Here is a 19,451-nt window from a genome sequence, read left to right as displayed (position 1 = left end):
ATCAAAGGGTTTAAGCAATTCAAGTTTTAAAATGGGTTACTAATCGTATCTTAACATTCATAAAAACAATGTGTAACATTGCATTTTATGAAAGACAATAACACTAAGTATTTTGTGGAGGTAATAAATCATGTAATATGATTATCCATTACATATCTATGTTTGGTTATGCAATTTTTTTAAAATTATAATGCAATGAAGGATTGCAATTGTAATAAAAAAACGAATTATTATATTATAAACATCACATTAAAAAAAAAACCTAGGTAATAAAACATTGCATGATTAAGGGTACTGACCATGGAGGGACTAATTTAAAAAATCCCATTGCAGGGACTAAATTGTAATTTTCATAAATTATAATGACCAAAAATTTTCAAATAAGGCAATTTGTGAATAAAAATAACATACAGGGATTAAAATAAATTATTTTGAAAATTATAACGACAAAAATAAAACTTTACCGAAGCCTTCATTATTTTACAACCAATGTAATAAATTATCCCATTACATTATATTATTTTTTTAATTATATTAATAATTTGATTACGTTAATATATCATATCAAATACATGTGATTATTTTACACTAAAAAGAATGTAAGTTGATATATTTTTTTTTTTACTTTACGTCATCAGCATTGATTTCTTACTTGGACTTGATAATTTTCTCTCTCATTAATTACTATAAAAACTAAAATAATAGTAATATTTTAGAAAGAATTTAATGTAATAAAAAAAATTAGAGACATTAATTATGAGAGGAAAAAAACAGTTTTCTTGATGAGCAAGTATCAAGTACACAAAGGCTATATGCCATGTCTCTTTCCTGATATTATGTTGGTGGGGTTTTCTCCATTTAATTGGGAAACGGTTAAGGATATTCTGAGGGATTTCGAGGAAGGATTTGAGGTTTCCTGATAAAGTTATTCAATCGATTTCTACTCCAGTTATAGATCTCTTGAAGAGGATGCATCGCAAGTATCCTTCCAGGTGATTGTCCGCTGAACAAGTGCTAAGTATGTGATCTGCTCTTGTTCCTATTACTTTAAAATTACCTGGTTAATGCAATTTACATGTTGTTCGCTCTTTCGAAGGATTATAGTCTTGCTTCCTGTAACAAAAGTTATTAAGTTTATTAACTTTGGTCGGTTTATTTTGGGTCTGGATGCTAATGATGCTGTGTTGTTTTATATGGTTTTTACAGGACATCCATGGTGTTCAATGGTCTAGCAAGATGTACGTAGATGATGAGGGTGAAAATGAAGTGGAGGTTGATTATACGTGGCTCTTGGGACTGGTATTTATACTTCATAACCAATCTGGTTCTGAGAGAGAAGATTCTTCAAGACTAGAGAGATTTTATGGAACACTGAAGTTGCTCTGACTATTGTGGCGACCATGGCTGCTTATGAATCTGCTGGATCCCCTGGATCCGAACATGCTGATGGTATTGTGATGGTGTTCTTGTGCTTGTTGCACATACGGACCTAGTTTCTGTTTCATGAGCATTGAAAATTCTATGCATGCTCGGAAATTTGTCAAATAAAGTCATAAAGATAAGGATTCCTCGTGTCATCTCTTCTGTTGTTTATCATGCCCTTTTGTAATCTTTGATGTAAGAACAATCACAGTATTAATAGCACTGAATCTTGATGGTTAAAATTCAACGTATAATGTGGCTGAGCTAGAAAATTTTTAATAAAAAAATAAATTATAAATATTTAATGTCTTATATTATATAAACATATATTATATATAGAGAAATTAATTTAAAATATATGTACTAACTCATGTCAAGCAAAATTAATTTAAAAATATTTTTTAAATAAAAAAACTTATATTATAATTATTTTTTTGAGTTTTTATATTTTAAAATTGCTTAATAATGAATTTATTATTAATATTATTAAATATATTATTTCTTAATCTATATAATGAAACTTTCATTCATCTATTTCTAAATCTTTAAGGAACTAGTGAAATTATTAACAACAATTCTTTATTAATTTGTTATTTTATACAAGTGGGTTAAATATAAATATTAATATATTTTTAATTTTTTTATTGTATCTCTAATTTTTTTAGTTGTTTAGTACTTTATTTTTAATCACTAGTACATTGATCACTATTATTTTTCAAATAAAATTCATAACAATATATATATTAATTCATTAAAACTCATTTTAATTAATATTTATATGCATATAATATTATACATACATATATTAATTTAACAAATACATAAATTATTATATTATTAAGAAATAAAACTAAAATTAAATGATGAAATAAATAGAAAAATAAAAAAAACTCACCTAAAATATTAAGCATGAAGCATAAAAAGTTACTTAACTAATTAATAATTTAGAATTTAAAAAAAAATGTAAAAGAAAAAGAGGTAGGAACAACAATTCAAAAAAAAATAAGAGCTTGTTAGATTATTATATTGAAATTTTAATATAAAAAATATTAAAAAAAAAAAAAAAAGAATTAAGGGGGCAAGTGGCCTCTTAATTCCCATTGCGGCTCCGCCACTGTGTACATGATTACTTTCAGTCTTGTCTGGTTCTGTTCTTCTACTGCTACCTGCTTCATCTGGTGCTCTCACAGTTGGCTGCTACAACCCTCACAAATGCCATCTCCAGGCTGTAAAGTGGTAGGATTATCTGGGCTGAGCACACGGACTAAGTTTGTGCATTTCAAGTATTGATGCTTCATGTGTCTGCGGCCACTCCTCGTCTTCGAGCCTTGTTGCATTATCTCACTCGCGCTGCAGTTTTTTCTTCAGTGTTTTGGCCCTCGAATTTATAAGCAATTCCTGTTGGCTTAGCATTTTGCAGTCTGGTCTCTTTAACGTTGAAGCTGGTGCTCTGTTCTTCAAGGGCCTCGCTTGATTCCTTGACTGTTTGTGTGTATTGGTGTTGGTGATTTAAAAAGAAAAATGGAGATATCGATCATCTACTCTGTGAGAGATTATGAATGTTAGCTAACGTTTTTTCAGAAAAAAGGATACTGTTTTTGACCATCTAGCTTGCTGAATTATCTTGTTGGCGCTGCAATTCTTGCTGCTGCTTTTTGCAGGGTCACTCAGCTGTTTTCTTAAATTACGTTTTGGATTACAGGACTAGTTTTTACAGTAAGATATTTATTTTTATATTTTGTAAGTGTTTTTTTTTTTTAATTATTTTATTTTTTTTAAATTAATTTTTTATATATTTTCGTATCATTGTAATATATGTTGTTGTTAAAAATAAACTTTAAAAAATAAAAAAAGTTATTTTAATATATATTTAAATAAAATTATTATAAAAAATAATGTTTTAATCACACTTATTTCGGCAGTGGACTCTTTAGAGCATCTCCAATCCAAAATACTATTTTAAAAAGCTAAATTGATAAAATAGCATTTTAAATAGTATAAATATAGTTTATCTTATCATATCTATTCCAATGGAAAAAAGCCATTTGAAGAGCTATTTATATTAGAGTAAAAAAAAATAAATGTTTTATTATTTTTTAATATTGTTTAATATTATTTTTTTTCCACGTGTCTACATTTAATTGGTCTATTTTGTTAATGGTCCTATTTTATTGGTTTTGGCTTTTTAAAGAGATATATAGAAATAGTATTTATAGAAGAGAAAAGACATTTTAATATTTTGTTTGGCTTTTTTTTTGAAGTGTGCAAAATAAACAAAAAAAATTAAAATATTAATTTTTTATTTTTAGTTATTCATTTGGCTTCTCCGTTGGAGATGCTCTTAGGGCCATGTCCTTTTGTATCATTATACTTGTCCACAAGCTTTGTTTGTTCTCATTGGCTTATATATATATATATATATATAACCATCGTTGCCAGTAGATGCAGCTTCATTTCAAGAATTCTGCTGGCAACCATCTTCTTGATATGAAGAGTTAATTATAACTTAATTGCTGTAGTTTATCAAAACTAATCAATCAATTCTTATCATTTCAGAAACAATATATTTATTAGTTTTTATATTATTAAATCTATTTATAATTAATATTTTTGTTGTTCATTTTGTATTTTTTAAACTTTTTTTGTTTTTAAGAAATAGAAAAGGACAAAAAGTAAATAATATAGAAATAGTTTTGAACAAACAAGGTTTTTTGAGAATAAAATAGTATTAAATTAAGTGTGATAAATATTTTTAAACATTTTTTATTATATTTTTTATGCTAAAATAAGCAACTGTTTTGATAAATTACCACAAATAAATATTTAATAATAAAAATAAGCTTTTGTGAAATTGTTTGGTGCATCTTTAGACTATACAAAAATTAATTTATGTCATGTCAATACTGTTTTAGTTAAAAAACTTTTGCGTCATTAAAAGAGATGGGACAAACTTGTTTAGTTATCTATACAATGGTAAATCTAAATTGATCTAAATTAATATAAAAAATAATTATTATTATTATAATTTAAAAACCCGATTATGAAATCAAATATAGACAAGGCCTGGGGTTACATATTAGGTTGACCATTGACCCAGCTCAACACAATAATAAAATGGTTATCGTAATAATTTTAAAACTTGAATTAGGATTCGATCCAGAAAAAGACCTAAATCTCATGTTAGGTTAATTATTAGTCTGGATCAACATAAAGATAAAAATAATTATTATCATAATTTTAAAAACCTGGTTAGGAAGATGACCCTGAATAAGGCTTGGGACATGGCTCAAGTGAATAAAAATAATTATTATTGTAATTTTTAAAATCAACTTAGGAATTGACTTAAGATAAGATTAGGGACATGAGCCATGTTGATCATTGATCAAATCAATGTAAAAATAAAAATAATAATTATCATAATTTTAAAGTTCAACTTGGAGTCAACCTAAGACCAAGCCTGAGTTAAGTTAATCATTGCCTAGCAAAGCTTAAGTATAGAAACAATTATTATTATAGTTTTGAAACTTGACTTGATGGTCAATTCAAAGCCAGACGTAAATCACAAGTTGGGTTAACCATTAACTCAAGTTAGTAAAAAATATAAAAGTTATTATTATCATAATTTTTAAGCCCAACTTAAAAACCAATCCAAGGATAAGCTCAAGTTAAGTTGACCATTGACTGGGTTAATAGAGGTAAAAATAATTATTGATATATTTTTTAAACTTGACTCGAGAATTAACCTAGTGCAAAACTAGAGCCACAAATCAGATTGACTATTAACCTAAGTCAATATAATGATAAAAATAATTATCATTATAGTTTTAAAATTTAACTAGAGGGTAAAAGTTTAAGTGAAAAGTTAGGATGGTCAATTTGAATAATCTAAGATAACATAAAAATAAAAATAAATATTATTATAATTTTAAAATTCAATTTAAAAATCAACTCGAGTTAAGGTTTAAGTTTATATATAATAAAGTCATCTTGGATTGATAGAAAGTTAGAAGAGTTGGTTTTTTTTCCCCTTCAACCTAAACTAGTTTAGGTCCTGAATTGGTCAGATCTCATCCAATATCTACTGAACATAAAATAAGTCAGCTAGCTACTTGTCCAGTTCTTTTCCATAAATACTGTCCATTATACCAAAAACTATCTATTCAGCTATTGGGTCCTTTAAATAAGACCTATCTTGCAGCTTAGCTGGGCTGTAGAGCCCATTAGGGACCAATGAAAGTTCCCTTCCTGCTTTTCTTTTCTTTTTTATTGTTTTAAAATTAGTTATGGGCTTCACATGACAAAAGCTGAAACCCAAATAACCCAGCCCAAATAAAGAGCAGCGTCGAAGGCGTTCTCTGCAGCAAGAATTAGGGTTTCTCTCATTTAGCAACCCTATATATAAACCGCACCCAGCTGTGTCACATCTTCTCTTATGCTAGAACTGGCATCAACGTCTGTAGCTTCAACAAGGCAGAAGGTGCTGCAGCATAAGCCACCATGGTACATCTCCGCTTTTTGCTCCCTATTCTTCCTTTGTTTCTTGCATTAATCTCTAATTCACACCGTGTCCCTTGCTCTTTCTTTTTTAGGTGAAGTACTCTAGAGAGCCTGATAATCCCACTAAGTGTAAGTGTTCTAATATTTTTCCATTTGGGTTTTCTGTGCATTGGAGGAGATCTTAATTTTATACGATTTTGTCCATGCTTATGGTGCAGCCTGCAAAGCAAGGGGTGGTGACCTCAGAGTTCATTTTAAGGTATTGTGTTTAGGGTTTAGTTTCGTTTTTTGTATGACCGTTGGTTGTTCTTGATTTTGCTAGTAAAACCTGATGAAAAAAGCAGGGGCCTGTTGCCTATGTGAACAGGTCTCTCGTAAACTTCAGGGAAATCAGTTACATTGTTATTGGGTGAACCTCTGTTTTATTTTATGTGGCTGAAGGTTCAGTAAATGATGGCACATTTTGGTGTTACGATTTTGTTTATATCTGTAGTTTCTGATGGATTTGATTAATTATTATATGATTCTTGTCTTCTCCTAGTGTTATTGGTTTTGAGAAACTCTTGCTTTTGTTTGAATTACATATTGTTTTTGTGTACAAAACAATATAGATGTTCACTCCCTTCGAAATCAACATAACAAGCTTAAAGATTGGATCTATTTGTTGCTTGGATTATGAAATGTTAATTTTAACTCTGACCAATCTTTGCTTAGGTTATCTGATGTTTTGTCGGCAGGGAATGATATTTTCAGTTATTTTTTGTCATTTTGAGTTGAGGAAAAATGAAATAATGTTAAAATTTGCTAAATGAGGTATTGTGGATTTCAGTAGCAAGAAATGAAGAGCATTGGATGTTTTTCTTCATCATTTTATTCTTTGTTTTAACCAGCCAAAACTGCTCCTCATATTTTCTATTCCAGTTGTTAACCTGATGAAAAAAGCAGGGCCCTGTTGCCTTTTGTGAACAGGGCTCTCGTAAACTTCAGGGAAATTAATTGCATTGTTCTTGGGTGAACCTCTGTTGTTATTAGTGGCTGAAGGTTCAGTAAATGATGGTACATTTGTTTTCATATCAATTTTTCTCCACGTGTTTCTTTTATATCTGCATGAATTGCTATCCATTGATGTTCAGTCCATTGTTCCTGATGAACTTCTCCTCACAAGTTGGTTCAAATTCTGACTTCTCAAAAATTCAGTAATCCCAACATGTATTGGATGATTTTGATTTCAATTTTGTTTTGATCTTTTGTGTTTCTCACTTTCAGAGATTTTTTTAGCTTGTTTTGACTTGTGCGTCCTTTTTAATGTTTATGCAGAATACAAGGGAGACAGCTTTTGCTTTGAGGAAGTTGCCTTTGGCCAAGGCCAAGAGGTACCTGGAAGATGTGCTGGCTCACAAGCAGGCCATTCCATTCCGACGTTTCTGTGGTGGAGTTGGGCGAACTGCTCAAGCAAAGAACAGACACTCAAATGGACAAGGACGCTGGCCTGTCAAGTCTGCAAGGTTCATCCTGGACTTGCTCAAGAATGCTGAGAGCAATGCTGAGGTACATCACTATTATCTCTTTGATCTTCATGTTTTTATCATCTTCAGCATTTCACTTGCTGATTTTATGACCCTTCCAGGTCAAGGGTTTGGATGTGGATGCACTCTACATATCTCACATCCAGGTGAATCAGGCACAGAAGCAGAGGCGGCGGACATATAGGGCACATGGAAGAATTAATCGTATGTTTGTTTTTATTAGACTATACGAGTTAAACATACACTTCTGTCTCTGTATTCATTAGAATCTTTTTCTCTCTCTCGTTAGCTTACATGTCCAGCCCTTGCCACATTGAGTTGGTTTTGTCTGAGAAGGAAGAGCCAGTTAAGAAAGAGGTAATCTAGACGGCAAAGTATGATTATATATTGCTTGTGTTTTTATTTCTTCTTCTCTAATTATGTATACTGACATTACAGCCTGAGACCCAGATAGCAACCAGCAAGTCAAAGAAGTCGCAAGCTTCTTCTTGAGTGGACAGCTTGTTTTTTTATTTCGAGCTATGCTCATTGTTCCATGAGAAACTTCTTGGAGAGCTTAGATGAAAATCTGTTTTCATCATAGTTTTGTTGTATCATAATTTGACAAATAGCCCTTGTTAATTGCAATGGTTGGCCTAACTGATAGTTTACGAACCATGCGTAGCTTTCAGATTATAGATTTTTGAATGAATAATTTTGATTTACTAACTCTTGTTCCACTAAAAAGACATCAACCTTTGGAAAATTGCCTTCTGCTCGGAATGTATTCTAATTCTCGTGTAATGTGTTATTACCCTCCTTCCCCTCGTAGATACTTGACCTCTTTCCCCACCCGAAAAAAGATTTCCATGAATGTAGAGATGAGATAGAAGAGATGTAGAGGGACAGGAGAAAGAAGTACGAGGAGAGGGGAAAGAGGACGAAGAAAAGAAAAGGCGGGAAGGGAAAAATTAAACATAAAGTTGAGAATTTAATAAGAAATTACTAATTAAGCGGTATTTTAATTTTTTCCCTCAAAATTTTAATATGGTGTTAATGTAATTTTGGAAACACAAGTTAAAAGTGTTTACCACTATGTTCAAGGGTTGAAAGTAACCTTTCAGTTAAAAATGATAATGTTTCCGTCATCACCAATCAATCAATGAACTTATCGTTGATCAAAATATTATATTATAATAAAGTAAGCTTGCTGTCCAAATGAATGGAAGTAACCTTGCACAATTATTCTTCATTTCTAGCCTGCAAGTGGTTCAATTACATAGCACCTTGAATTTGTAGTGGAGAGTGACGAAAAAATATAAAAAAATGACCAACGAAGACGTTTCTCTTGACCTTTAATCTCTTCTTTCTTCAGTAGAGAGGGACTTGCTCATCCGCAACAACGGTGATTAGGCAGTTCTTTTATGCAGCTCTACTCTTGACATTGTTTATTACTTAGGTTAAAGTCAGCAATTTGGTTGGGAGGACCGTGGGATTCTATTTCTCTGGTGCATGGTACGGGCCATGCCGAAGTTTCACCCCATTGTTGATCCAAGTCTATGAACAGCTCTCATCCAAAGAGGACTTTGAATTGGTTTTCATTTCTTCTGATAGAGATGACGAGTCTTCAATACGTACTTCTCCAAAATGCCATGTCTTGCCATTCCATTTTCTGATACGGAGACCTGCAAACATCTCAAGGAAGTGTTCAAAGTAAAAGGGATTCCTAATCTTGTCATTTTCGATGCTCATGCGAAGGTTTCATGTGATGGTTGTGTCAGAACCATCAGGGAACATGGTGTGGATGGATATCCATTCACTCTTGATCACCATTGACAGGCTGAATTTCCTCAAGGAGCAAGAGGAGGACGCTAAGAGGAATCTGACCATAAGCTCTTTCTTGGTTTCATACTCACGTGATTACATGATTTCAAAAGATGGAAGCAAAGTAGATGGTTTGTTCAATTAGCTAGTTTTGATATTAAATTGATGATTCCATAATTCACGATTTTTTCTATTTGAAATTACAGATCCCTGTGTCGGACCTTGAAGGAAAATTGGTTGGCTTTTATTTTTCAGCGCATGGTCATAGGATGTGCCGTGAATTCACTCCTAAACTAGTGGAATTCTATAAGATGATCAAGGAAAAAGGAGAGAACTTTGAAGTAGTCATGATATCTCTAGACAATGAAGAATAAGACTTCAAACAAAGTTTTGAGACAATGCCTTGGTTGGCTTTGCCATTTAAGAACAGGAGCTGTAAGAAGCTAGCACAGTATTTTGAGTTTAGAACCTTTCCTACTCTAGTCATAATTGGCAGGATGGAAAGACTTTGAACCCAAATTTGGGTGAAGTTATTGAAGACCACGGTCTTGAAGTCTATCCATTTACACCGGAGAAACTCGATGAGTTAGCTGTGATTGACAAGGCAAAACTGGAAGCAGTTTTGCTTCATGGGGAAAATGATTTTGTGACTGACAAAAGCGGTTTCAAGGTAATGTTTTTTTGTTCTAAGCTTATCCTGCATCCAGTAATTGGATTTACTGTATACATGCTACCAATAACTTGAATATTATCACAAATTGAATGTATTAGCAAAGGTATTTTCTGATCATATACATGGTTTACTCTTGGTTAGGTCCCAATGTCTGAGCTAGATGGAAAGAACATTCTTCTTCACTTCTCAGATCAACGGTTACCTCCCTGTCGTTCCTTTTTACCCGAGCTAATTGAAGCATACCACACAATTAAAGCAAAAGACAATGCCCTTGAGGTGATCTTCATCTCAAGCGACCGTGACCGACCTTTGATAAGTTCTATTCAGAAATGCCTTGATTAGCCCTTCCATTTGGCGACGTAAGGAAACAAATCCTGGTGCGGAAGTTCAAAATTCAAGGGATTCCTGCAGCTGTAGCAACTGGTCCCAGTGGCCGGACCACTATTAAGGAAGCTCGGATGCACTTGACAGCTTACAGGGCAGATGCTTTTCCCTTCACCGAGGAACATCTAAAGCAACTGGAAGAGAAGCTTGAGGAACAAGCAAAGGGGTGGCCAGAGAAAGTGAAACACGAACTTCATGCTGAACATGAGCTTATACGTTCTAAACACAGTACATGTATATATTTGCGATGGCTGTAGGGATATGGGATCTGTTTGGTCTTTCTGTTGCAAACGATGTGAATTTGATCTTCACCCCAAGTGTGCTTTGAAGGAAGATGAAAATACTGGGACTCAAAAGGGAAAGGAAGGATGGATTTGCAATGGAGATGTGTGCTGCAAATCTTTAGCTGACCTAACGGTCTTCCTTTTATAACAAGCATGCAATGTAAGATGTTGACGTCTTTCCTGTCATCTATTCTTAACTAATAAGTGCAAGCCTTATTTTGGTGACCCAATTGACGGAATCCATGTTCTGTATTTCGTTACCAAAAACATATAAGAACATTTGGCCACAGGCCAAGTTTATGTGAATCCTTATTTTGGTGACGCAATTGAAACTTAGGAATCCATGGCTGGCGGTTTGTTCTCAATGACTTACTACGACGTTGTCTTTCCTGAAAAATGCCTATCAGTCCTGTCAAGAAATAGGGAAGATTTGCTATGCAACTGTCTTTGTTTATATTTGGCCGGATGGAACAATCCGTTTAACCTCTGGATCAAACATTCTAGTAATTCTATTGCTGATGTAAATTTAAAACTGGGCTGATTGTTACTTACCAAGCATTATATTACGAAATCTTCGAAGTCTACCTTAAAAAACAAAGACTGACCAATCCTAGCAACTGGGACAGTCATTTGTTTTTCCTCTTTGCCTTTGAACATCAGCTTGTTGAGACAGATTTAGATTTCTCAGTACTGCGAACTCCACAGAATCTGAAACATCTAGGAACTTGAACAACAGAAAGCTAAAAGGCCAAAAGATTTGACATTTAAGAAACATAGAATTTCGATAGGATGAATGTTTAATTAGTCACCGAGGCATCACATCGAAGGCTATTAATTGATCTGCTTAATTTTATGAAGTATTGATCTTTTATCTTCGTTTTCTTTTTTATTTGCATATTCGTTGTAAATCTACCTAAAGATCACCTGTAGCATTCCGTCGTTACTCTCTTGTGCATCTTCTTGTACCAGGGTGTTGGAGATGACCGTATCTTTCCTAAGTGTCCCACATCGAAGAAATTGAGCTTTGCCAAAGGTGGCGCTGACTATTAAACGTGCCTCAACGCTACTACTATCTCCATCTTTGCGCTTGGGGCAATGACGCAGCTAGTGAGGTTCTAACCGAGGCGCGTCAATTGCTGGTTGAAAACTATTTCCAAACCCCCTCATTGGCCTGGGTTTGGCTCAGGCCATTGAGAATTTCTGGAAGGGCTCCCTTCGGGGTAAAGCCCATCAATACTAGTCTTTAAGTTTTGTTGGTTTGCTCTGTATCTGTTCGGTTGAGGAATCAAAAAGATCTTTTTAACTTAATTAGAGGGCAATGGTATGGTGTGCTCAACCGTGTGGTGTTCTATCATGTAGGTTCCAAAATTTTAAGCAGAAATAATATAACGGTAGTTAAAAATTTTCAATAAGTATTATTTAAGATTTATATAAATTTATACCAACTACTAGTTATTAAATTTTAAAAGATAATTGAAATTAAGATTTTAACTTTTATTTATTTCCATTAAAATTCATTTTGTATTATTAAAATCTAAACAAATTAATTTAAGCATGGAGCTCTACTTTATAAAAAGGAGAAAATAATATAATAAATTAGTTAAATAAGAAACGCGAGAATTTTGTGCGTTGAAACTAGTATATAATGATAGGCCATTCTCGAGAAATTTTAGATTGTTGGAATAGTAATTATTAATACTTCAATTCATAAGAGAGGTATAAATAAATAATATTATTTTCAACTTAAGTAAAAATAATTTTATAATTTTCTCGTTTTATCATGTATTTCTTTTTTCGGGTTTAAGTAAAAAAATGAATCTAATTATTATTAATTATTCTTGTACCTTTCTAGAATTTTCGGGTTCTTCTCAACGAGCGGCCTAATCTCCGCCGTTAATTATTCAGTTACATCCTCCTCTATGTGTTCCGTGTCCCATGAGTCTGATCCCAAGGCATTCCGTCAGTCAATAAAGAACGGAGTTACATCATTATACTAATATATAAAATAAAATCCTCACTTTTTCGTAATTCTGCAGATCCGATCCTCTTTCAGACATCCTCTCCCTCTCGCTTTCGGGATCTCTTCACATCCCCGGTAAGATTCCTCCTCTCTCTCCTTCAGTTATGCTTCCATCAGATATGCGTTTTAATTTCTTAGTCATAATCTAGGGTATGAAAAGGTATTATTATATTTAGGTGATTGTTGAATTTTTGGTAATCAGATGGATTGGCAAGGGCAGAAACTAGCGGAGCTATGGATGCAGGTACTGCTGATAGTTTTCGCTGTGGTGGCTTTCGCTACCGGTTATATTACGGGATCGTTTCGAACAATGATGCTAATTTACGCCGGTGGAGTGGTTTTCACCTCACTTGTTACTGTCCCTAATTGGCCTTTCTTCAATCGCCATCCTCTCAAGTGGTTGGACCCAAGCGAAGCCGAGAAGCACCCTAAGCCACAGAAGCAGGCTGTGGCTTCCAAGGACAAGAAGAAATCGTCCAAGAAGTAGGTTTGTTTTATTGATCTTGACTGGTTTTGTAGTCTTAGCATTTGTTTGCTAGGGTTTTTAATTGGTCAAATGAATTGATGAGATGAAATGTTATGGGATGAATTGGATGATAGAATAACTTTGCTTTGCTATTAATTTAGACATCTTTGACAATTACATTCGAGTTTCGATTAGTTTTTTTTTATAACTTTTATTTCTGCTTATATTTTTATTGGTTTATAGAGTGATAGCAGCAGGTTAATCTGCTCACCAGAATGGATAGACAATGTGAAGAGTACTGCATTTAGTAGTTCTTTTTTTCTTTTTCTTTTTTCAATAGACGAGAATGAGACTGAATTCATTTTACTGTTTTGTACGGAGCACAAGTTCCTTTGAGCGCAGATGTATCTTAGCCATTGGATTCTGAAAACTAATTACTAAAACGTATTAAAAAATGATAGACAATGTTTATCCGATGGCTCTTGAATGGGGTGTTATACGAGACAGATCCTTAGAGTTATGTATGATATGCATCCTGTGTATGCTTTGGATGAAGTGGGTTTGCTTTCTATGTGGACTTGTTGTTATTGTTGATAAGTAATACTAATGATTTTTAAACAGAATTGAGTTCATTATCAGGACAGAATCCTAATGATGAAGTTGAGGTATATAATTTGTTTGATACTAGTTTTTGGATGAGTAAATTTTCATTCTAGAAAGAAGCAATGCTAAACCTACTGCTATGGCTGAAATGGGTGTGCATTTGATACAAATCTCAGTCAAATAATCTTAAGAAAAGAGTAAACTGTTGAAGCTATTAACAGAAAACTGAGAAACAAAGTGTTGCATTATAACCATCCAAGCAGAGTTGCAAAGATTGGATTCTTGTTAACTTCATATACTGCCCCTTCTGAGCTTCATTTGTGATGAAAATGTTGATTTTCTTAATAGTAGGATGATGTCATATGCCTTCTGTCTGGTCCGGCAGGGCTATGTAATTTCTCTGAGAAGAATCGTGATGCTGCTCTTTCATTTGATTTCCGTTTCCGGTATTGACATCCAACTAGTTTTGATTTATAAATTTAAAATTGCACCACTCAGTTTGCAATACATCGTGATTTGTTACATATACACATGGATGAATACTATATACACTAAATATAGCACATTGAACAATTTTTGTTCTTTCTCTAGGATTTGTCTTCCTGCATGGTTTTAAGAAATGCTGAAACTGGTTGTTGTGTTTGGTTGAAAATGTATGATCATTTACCAGTATAATTTTCTGAAGGGAAAATGATACCAGAATAAGCAACTAAACCCCCCTATATGATTCATTGTTTGGATGACCATGGTTTAATTGATGACACTAGTGGGTTATACATGGTATGAGAAGCAAAAGCCTTTCAAGTAATGACAGTGGAGAACCATAGACTGCAACATTGGGTGATATACGGTGAAAATTTGTCCAAGATTGATGTGGGGGATGCTTCCCGTTTATTTTTGTCAATCCGTGTTTAACCTTTTGTCCATGTTTTGTACGTGGACCTGCTATATTCTTCCTGGCTTCCAGAGTTATGTCATCTTTGGCAAATCGCTAGTCAAGCTGAACTTTCCCATGAAGTTGATATAGGAGGTTGTTAAGAGATTGTAGTTCAAAGCAGATTAGAAGATTTTTGAACCTCTTTCGGGCTGTAAATTGTTACGTAACCTCAAGGTGAGTAAAGTATGTGCTCCCAGCCTACCACAGGTATTTGGTCCACCAGGTCACCCATACAATAGGCACAGACAACAGCTGTAAAAGCTGCCTTTGTTTCCCATATTCTGTCTGGGATTATAGTTTAAGTACCAAAATAGGCGTTTAAAAATTTTAAACATGTAAAACGCAACATGCAAGGTTTCTTCAACCGGTAAAGGGTATATTGTCAACCATCTACTCGTTTTATTTTTCCCACCACTTTAAGGAAAAACAAAGGTATAAAGATGTAAATTCATTGACCTAGTAGGGATTGTTGCCTGCTTGTGCCACAAACAAGGGCTTTACTGGACCTCCAGTCACATAGGATTATTCTTCATTCAACAGTGGCTTATTGAAATCTAAGATATTGTATTTTATTTTAATTTGTTTTTTATAAGATTATCTTGGTTTTATGATTTGGGTTTAATATTTGATGAGTTAATTCATATTGTTTTTTTATTGATTTTTTTGTTTCAATTTCATTCTAGAATTAGATTTTATAATTTATTTTTATTTATTTTATATGGGGTGGTTATAATCTTATTTGTGGATTTCATATGTTAATGAATTGTCCAAGTTTTTTTTGGACTTGGTATTAAATTAATAATTAATCTTTGCACTGACTTAATTTAATATTTCCACTAAAAAATGTTATCTAAATATAATTTTTTATATTCAATAAAAACTTAACCAGAACATTCATCTAAAAAGAGCCGTGGATGAAATGATTGACAACTCAATAATACTCATGAATGAGATCTCCAGTTTAGGATGAAAGATTAATGCGTTAATTACTATTTCCATGTTGTAACTACTTTGTCATGGTCACACCACGCGTCCCTAGTTCTTAAAAGAATCGATTATTGCGTTTTACATTGTTATTTTAGTTTTTTTAATTAAATTAATTTATTCTAGTGTTTTTTTTATATATAGTTTTGATGAACTATGAAAATAAAAATAAAAATATTTTTAATTTAAAATATTTTTTTAAAAAAAAAACTTTGTGCTGCATTAAAAATTACACACCTTGAGTACAGCATATCATATAACATGCCAGCGAGGAGGTTGAAGAGAATGCTTTGGATCATGCAGCTATCTTTCATCGTAAATGCAATAGAGGGGAAAAAACGGAAGGCTACTGTGATGTTGAGTATTTTTTTTATTTTAAAATATATTTTTTTATTTTGTAATTATTTTTAATATATATTTAATTTGTTATTAGGTTAATATCATATGTACTCTTAAATAAACTTTTGTATCAATTTTTGTTTCCAAATAATCCTGCAAAAAAAAATGTGTTCATTTGCTAAACATGAAAAACTTTTTCCCACTTTGGATTTTGAAGAACGTTTCAAATACAGATTTTTTTTTCTGAATATTTTTCCAAGTTTGAAGTTATATATAGCTAAATAGATTGTTTAAATATTTTCCTATGATTTTTCTAAACGTGTTCATTTAGGTTTTTTCAATAATTCTGGATGATAAATTCCATAGCAATAAATAATTTAGCATCTTTTCATGTAATTCATTGCATAGAGTGAGTATGTGGCATTGTTCATATAATATTGTAATCAATTTCTCCATCATCAACCGCGTACAAAAATAGAAACTCACAAAGAAAAAAAAGAGGTTGATGAAATATTTATGGGATATTTATTTTTGTATTTTAAAAAGATTTGAAATTCTTCTATTTTTTGTTAAATTAATATATTTTTTAATATTTTTAGATAATTTTGATGCATTAATATTAAAAATAATTTTTTAAAAATAAAAAATATTATTTAAATATATTTTAAATAAAAAATATTTTTAAAAACAATTATAATCTCAAATACACAATAGTAAATTATAGCCAAAAATAAAAGAAAGAAAATGTAAAAAGTGTAACCTGAATTTCATCAATTCAGCCATCAGGTCTCTCCTGATCTTATTTTTACAATTTCCCAGAAGAGGTTCTGTATGTTGCCTTGACGTGGCTGGAATTGATTGTTAGTGCAGGAGGATGCGGGTAGCTGTGACCAATGAAGATAAGGTGATTGATTCGCTGATAATCGGACACCTGTCAATGCAGGTATGGAGGTGGATATTTGGTCCTTGGATCCATCTAGTCGAGTGATGGGGCTTATAGATGTGCGTGCCACGTACCCATCACGCTTTCGGAGTCGAAACTTACCCTCTCGATGCAAGCATCTTTGATTTATTGAAAATGCAGATAAAAATCTGCCCATATTCAGCGGTGTTTCCGCCTTTCCCATTCCTCCATCCACCATCTGTGTCCCACCAACATTCAATCTTGAGGGGGAGACAGCCACTAGTCTAGCCGTCAACTTCTGCCCGACTCCACAGTATTCTGTCCCAGACATTCGTACTTATCAACCATGATCTTTCTTAAAATCCATCACGGTGCACTGAGAAGCTTGACCTGGTGAAAGTGACTTGTTTTCTTTTACTATACATGAATTTAAACTTTGATATGCATGTCTATCACCCTGTGGTGTCTTACTTGTCTCTTGGATTTGCAAGGTATTCAGTGAGCCGTGAAGATTAGTCGTAGTGCACGCAAGCTGGCCAGGATACTCCACGTAAATAAAAAAAAAAATCCATCATGGTAATTTTAACCTAAATTTATTTTTTAAAAAATAAAAATTATTAATTTAAATTTTACAAATTTTAAAATCACCAAAATTTACATAATTATTAATTTTAAAATTTATATAATTAATTAAAATATACACAAACTAATCTAAACACTTGTATTAACAATAAAAAAAACCTCCATAAACTGGATTAACTTGTCTTTATCCAAAAAAATAAGAAGTTAGGTTTGTGGAAAGCATTATCTTTTTAATTAATGATAAAAGTAATTCTATTTATGTGATTTGATTTATTTGGTTTTTATTTTTTCATATAAAATAAACAATATTTTTATATTTTTACTGAGACGTGTTAAAATAAATAATTTTTTTTACTTTATAATAATTAAAAATATTATTAATGAAAGCTAGCCATACAGAAAGAGTGGCTAAAAAAACAACTAATTCTAAAATTTAAATCCACAAGATCATGAAAGTTAGCTTAGCCTTTAGATCATCAAACCAGTTTCTTAAGTTTCACTGTTGTTGTTGCCTATAACATATCCAAATTATATTAGCAGATGATTGTTTGATTATTTCAATGTTTTTTTAAATAGTATATTTATAATATTTATATTATTTAACTTTTAAGTTAAATAATATAAATATTATAGATAATAATGAGTTAAAAAAACCAATAAATAAATATAATGAGTCAAATCAGGGTCTTTAAAACTCAATCAATCTAACCAAACTCATACATAATATATTTATTTTATTTTTATATTTAATAGTTTATAAATTAAATATGTATTTTTTATTATTTATTAAATAAAAAATTCAAATATTCATATACTATCCGTCAAAATTTGAGTGTCTATATGGATATTATTTTTATGAATATTATTAATTATTCAATAAAACATAAATAGTGATACGGTATAGGTTAGGTTTGACAGTACCCATATCTCATCCATTCCATTATCTATAAAATAAGACAATTATTCATAAAAAACTTATTTATTCAAATTGATATTTAACAAGTTTAAATTAAATTGGCATTCACAGAAATAGCTAAGTAATTAGATTTGAATGGTGGTGGATGGTGTTAAAATTCCAACATTGGGGTGTCACAACATTTATGGTATATGTTATATATCTGATTGTGTGAAAATTAATAATATAAACTCAATCCATAAATATATGTAATGTTATTAATTTTTTCTAACTTAATATATCCAATTATCTCAGTTTCTTTTTATTTTTTAATAAGTTGAGCTTACAATTTATAAAATACAAGTTAAGTCGAATTCAGTTATACATCAAAACTCCACCAAACTATATCCATAAATATGAGATTTGAAATATATTTAATTACACAATATGATAGCTTTTTGACACGTGTGCCAGAATTTGAAGGACACTAGAAGGAATACATGATGATGGTGGAGTTATGTGTAACAATAGTCACTAAATCACAATAAAAATACAGAATTTCAGAGTTCTGAATTATTATTATTTTATTATAAATATCAATTTATATTAATAACTTAATTTTTAATTATTTTTTTTATTTTATTTGTTATCCTATTATTGATAATATTACTGTCTACTTTATCTAAACTTCTACTCTAGTGTTTACTGTAGGGTACAACTTTACACGACATAAAATGCAAAAGCTATGTTTTTTATTTGTAGTGGCATACTCCACCATTAAAAATAAAAATAAAAACTTTAAAAAACACACGATAAATCCAACCTCCATTGGCTCCAACCACTTGCAACAGTCCATGGATCCCACAGAAATCGACCGTCCAGACCACAAATCCTCCTCGTGGTCCATGACGTTTACAGCACCATGGCATCACCTGCCCAGGTCCACCAACACGCATCTTCCACATTGCTCTACCCAGATTCTATTATATATATATATATATATTTTAAATTATTTTATAATCTTTTGACACTAGCTAGAATTAATAATTAACCTTTACCACAGATTGTACTCGCTTAACAAGGACATGATCGACGACAGACAAAATCTTGGTTAGAAAAAGATATAAAATAA

General features: G+C 31.8%; 1 protein-coding gene and 2 long non-coding RNA genes across 3 annotated transcripts; all 3 read left to right on the top strand.

Annotated features, from left to right (window-relative positions):
* Window positions 1-5,802: 5,802 nt before the first annotated feature.
* LOC105129370 (60S ribosomal protein L17-2-like) lies at window positions 5,803-8,150 on the top strand. Its single transcript, XM_011031391.1, has 7 exons — window positions 5,803-5,922; window positions 6,012-6,048; window positions 6,138-6,178; window positions 7,237-7,467; window positions 7,547-7,649; window positions 7,735-7,802; window positions 7,884-8,150. Exons 1-7 carry the CDS (start codon window positions 5,920-5,922, stop codon window positions 7,935-7,937), a joined length of 537 nt encoding a protein of 178 aa, XP_011029693.1. The 5' UTR covers window positions 5,803-5,919; the 3' UTR covers window positions 7,938-8,150.
* A 998-nt stretch (window positions 8,151-9,148) lies between these two features.
* LOC105129369 (uncharacterized) lies at window positions 9,149-10,753 on the top strand. Its single transcript, XR_843059.1, has 3 exons — window positions 9,149-9,372; window positions 9,455-9,918; window positions 10,063-10,753. It is a non-coding gene; the product is annotated as an uncharacterized LOC105129369 (long non-coding RNA).
* Window positions 10,754-13,097: 2,344 nt separating this feature from the next.
* On the top strand, window positions 13,098-17,410 carry LOC105129367 (uncharacterized). Its single transcript, XR_843058.1, has 2 exons — window positions 13,098-14,124; window positions 16,809-17,410. It is a non-coding gene; the product is annotated as an uncharacterized LOC105129367 (long non-coding RNA).
* Window positions 17,411-19,451: the final 2,041 nt, after the last annotated feature.

The sequence above is a fragment of the Populus euphratica genome, unplaced genomic scaffold (assembly GCF_000495115.2).
Source record: "Populus euphratica unplaced genomic scaffold, PopEup_1.0 scaffold18.1, whole genome shotgun sequence".
In the NCBI taxonomy this organism is placed as follows: domain Eukaryota; kingdom Viridiplantae; phylum Streptophyta; class Magnoliopsida; order Malpighiales; family Salicaceae; genus Populus; species Populus euphratica.
The sequence above is the reverse complement of the archived record's forward strand: the minus strand, read 5'-3'. Positions and strand labels throughout refer to the sequence as shown.

What these genes read in the sequence shown, in the direction of transcription:
- LOC105129370 (XM_011031391.1), top strand. An exon ending in ACCTCAGAGTTCATTTTAAG is followed by an intron (nt 6,179 to 7,236) that starts GTATTGTGTTTA and finishes ATGTTTATGCAG; the next exon opens with AATACAAGGGAGACAGCTTT. An exon ending in GGCACATGGAAGAATTAATC is followed by an intron (nt 7,650 to 7,734) that starts GTATGTTTGTTT and finishes CTCTCTCGTTAG; the next exon opens with CTTACATGTCCAGCCCTTGC.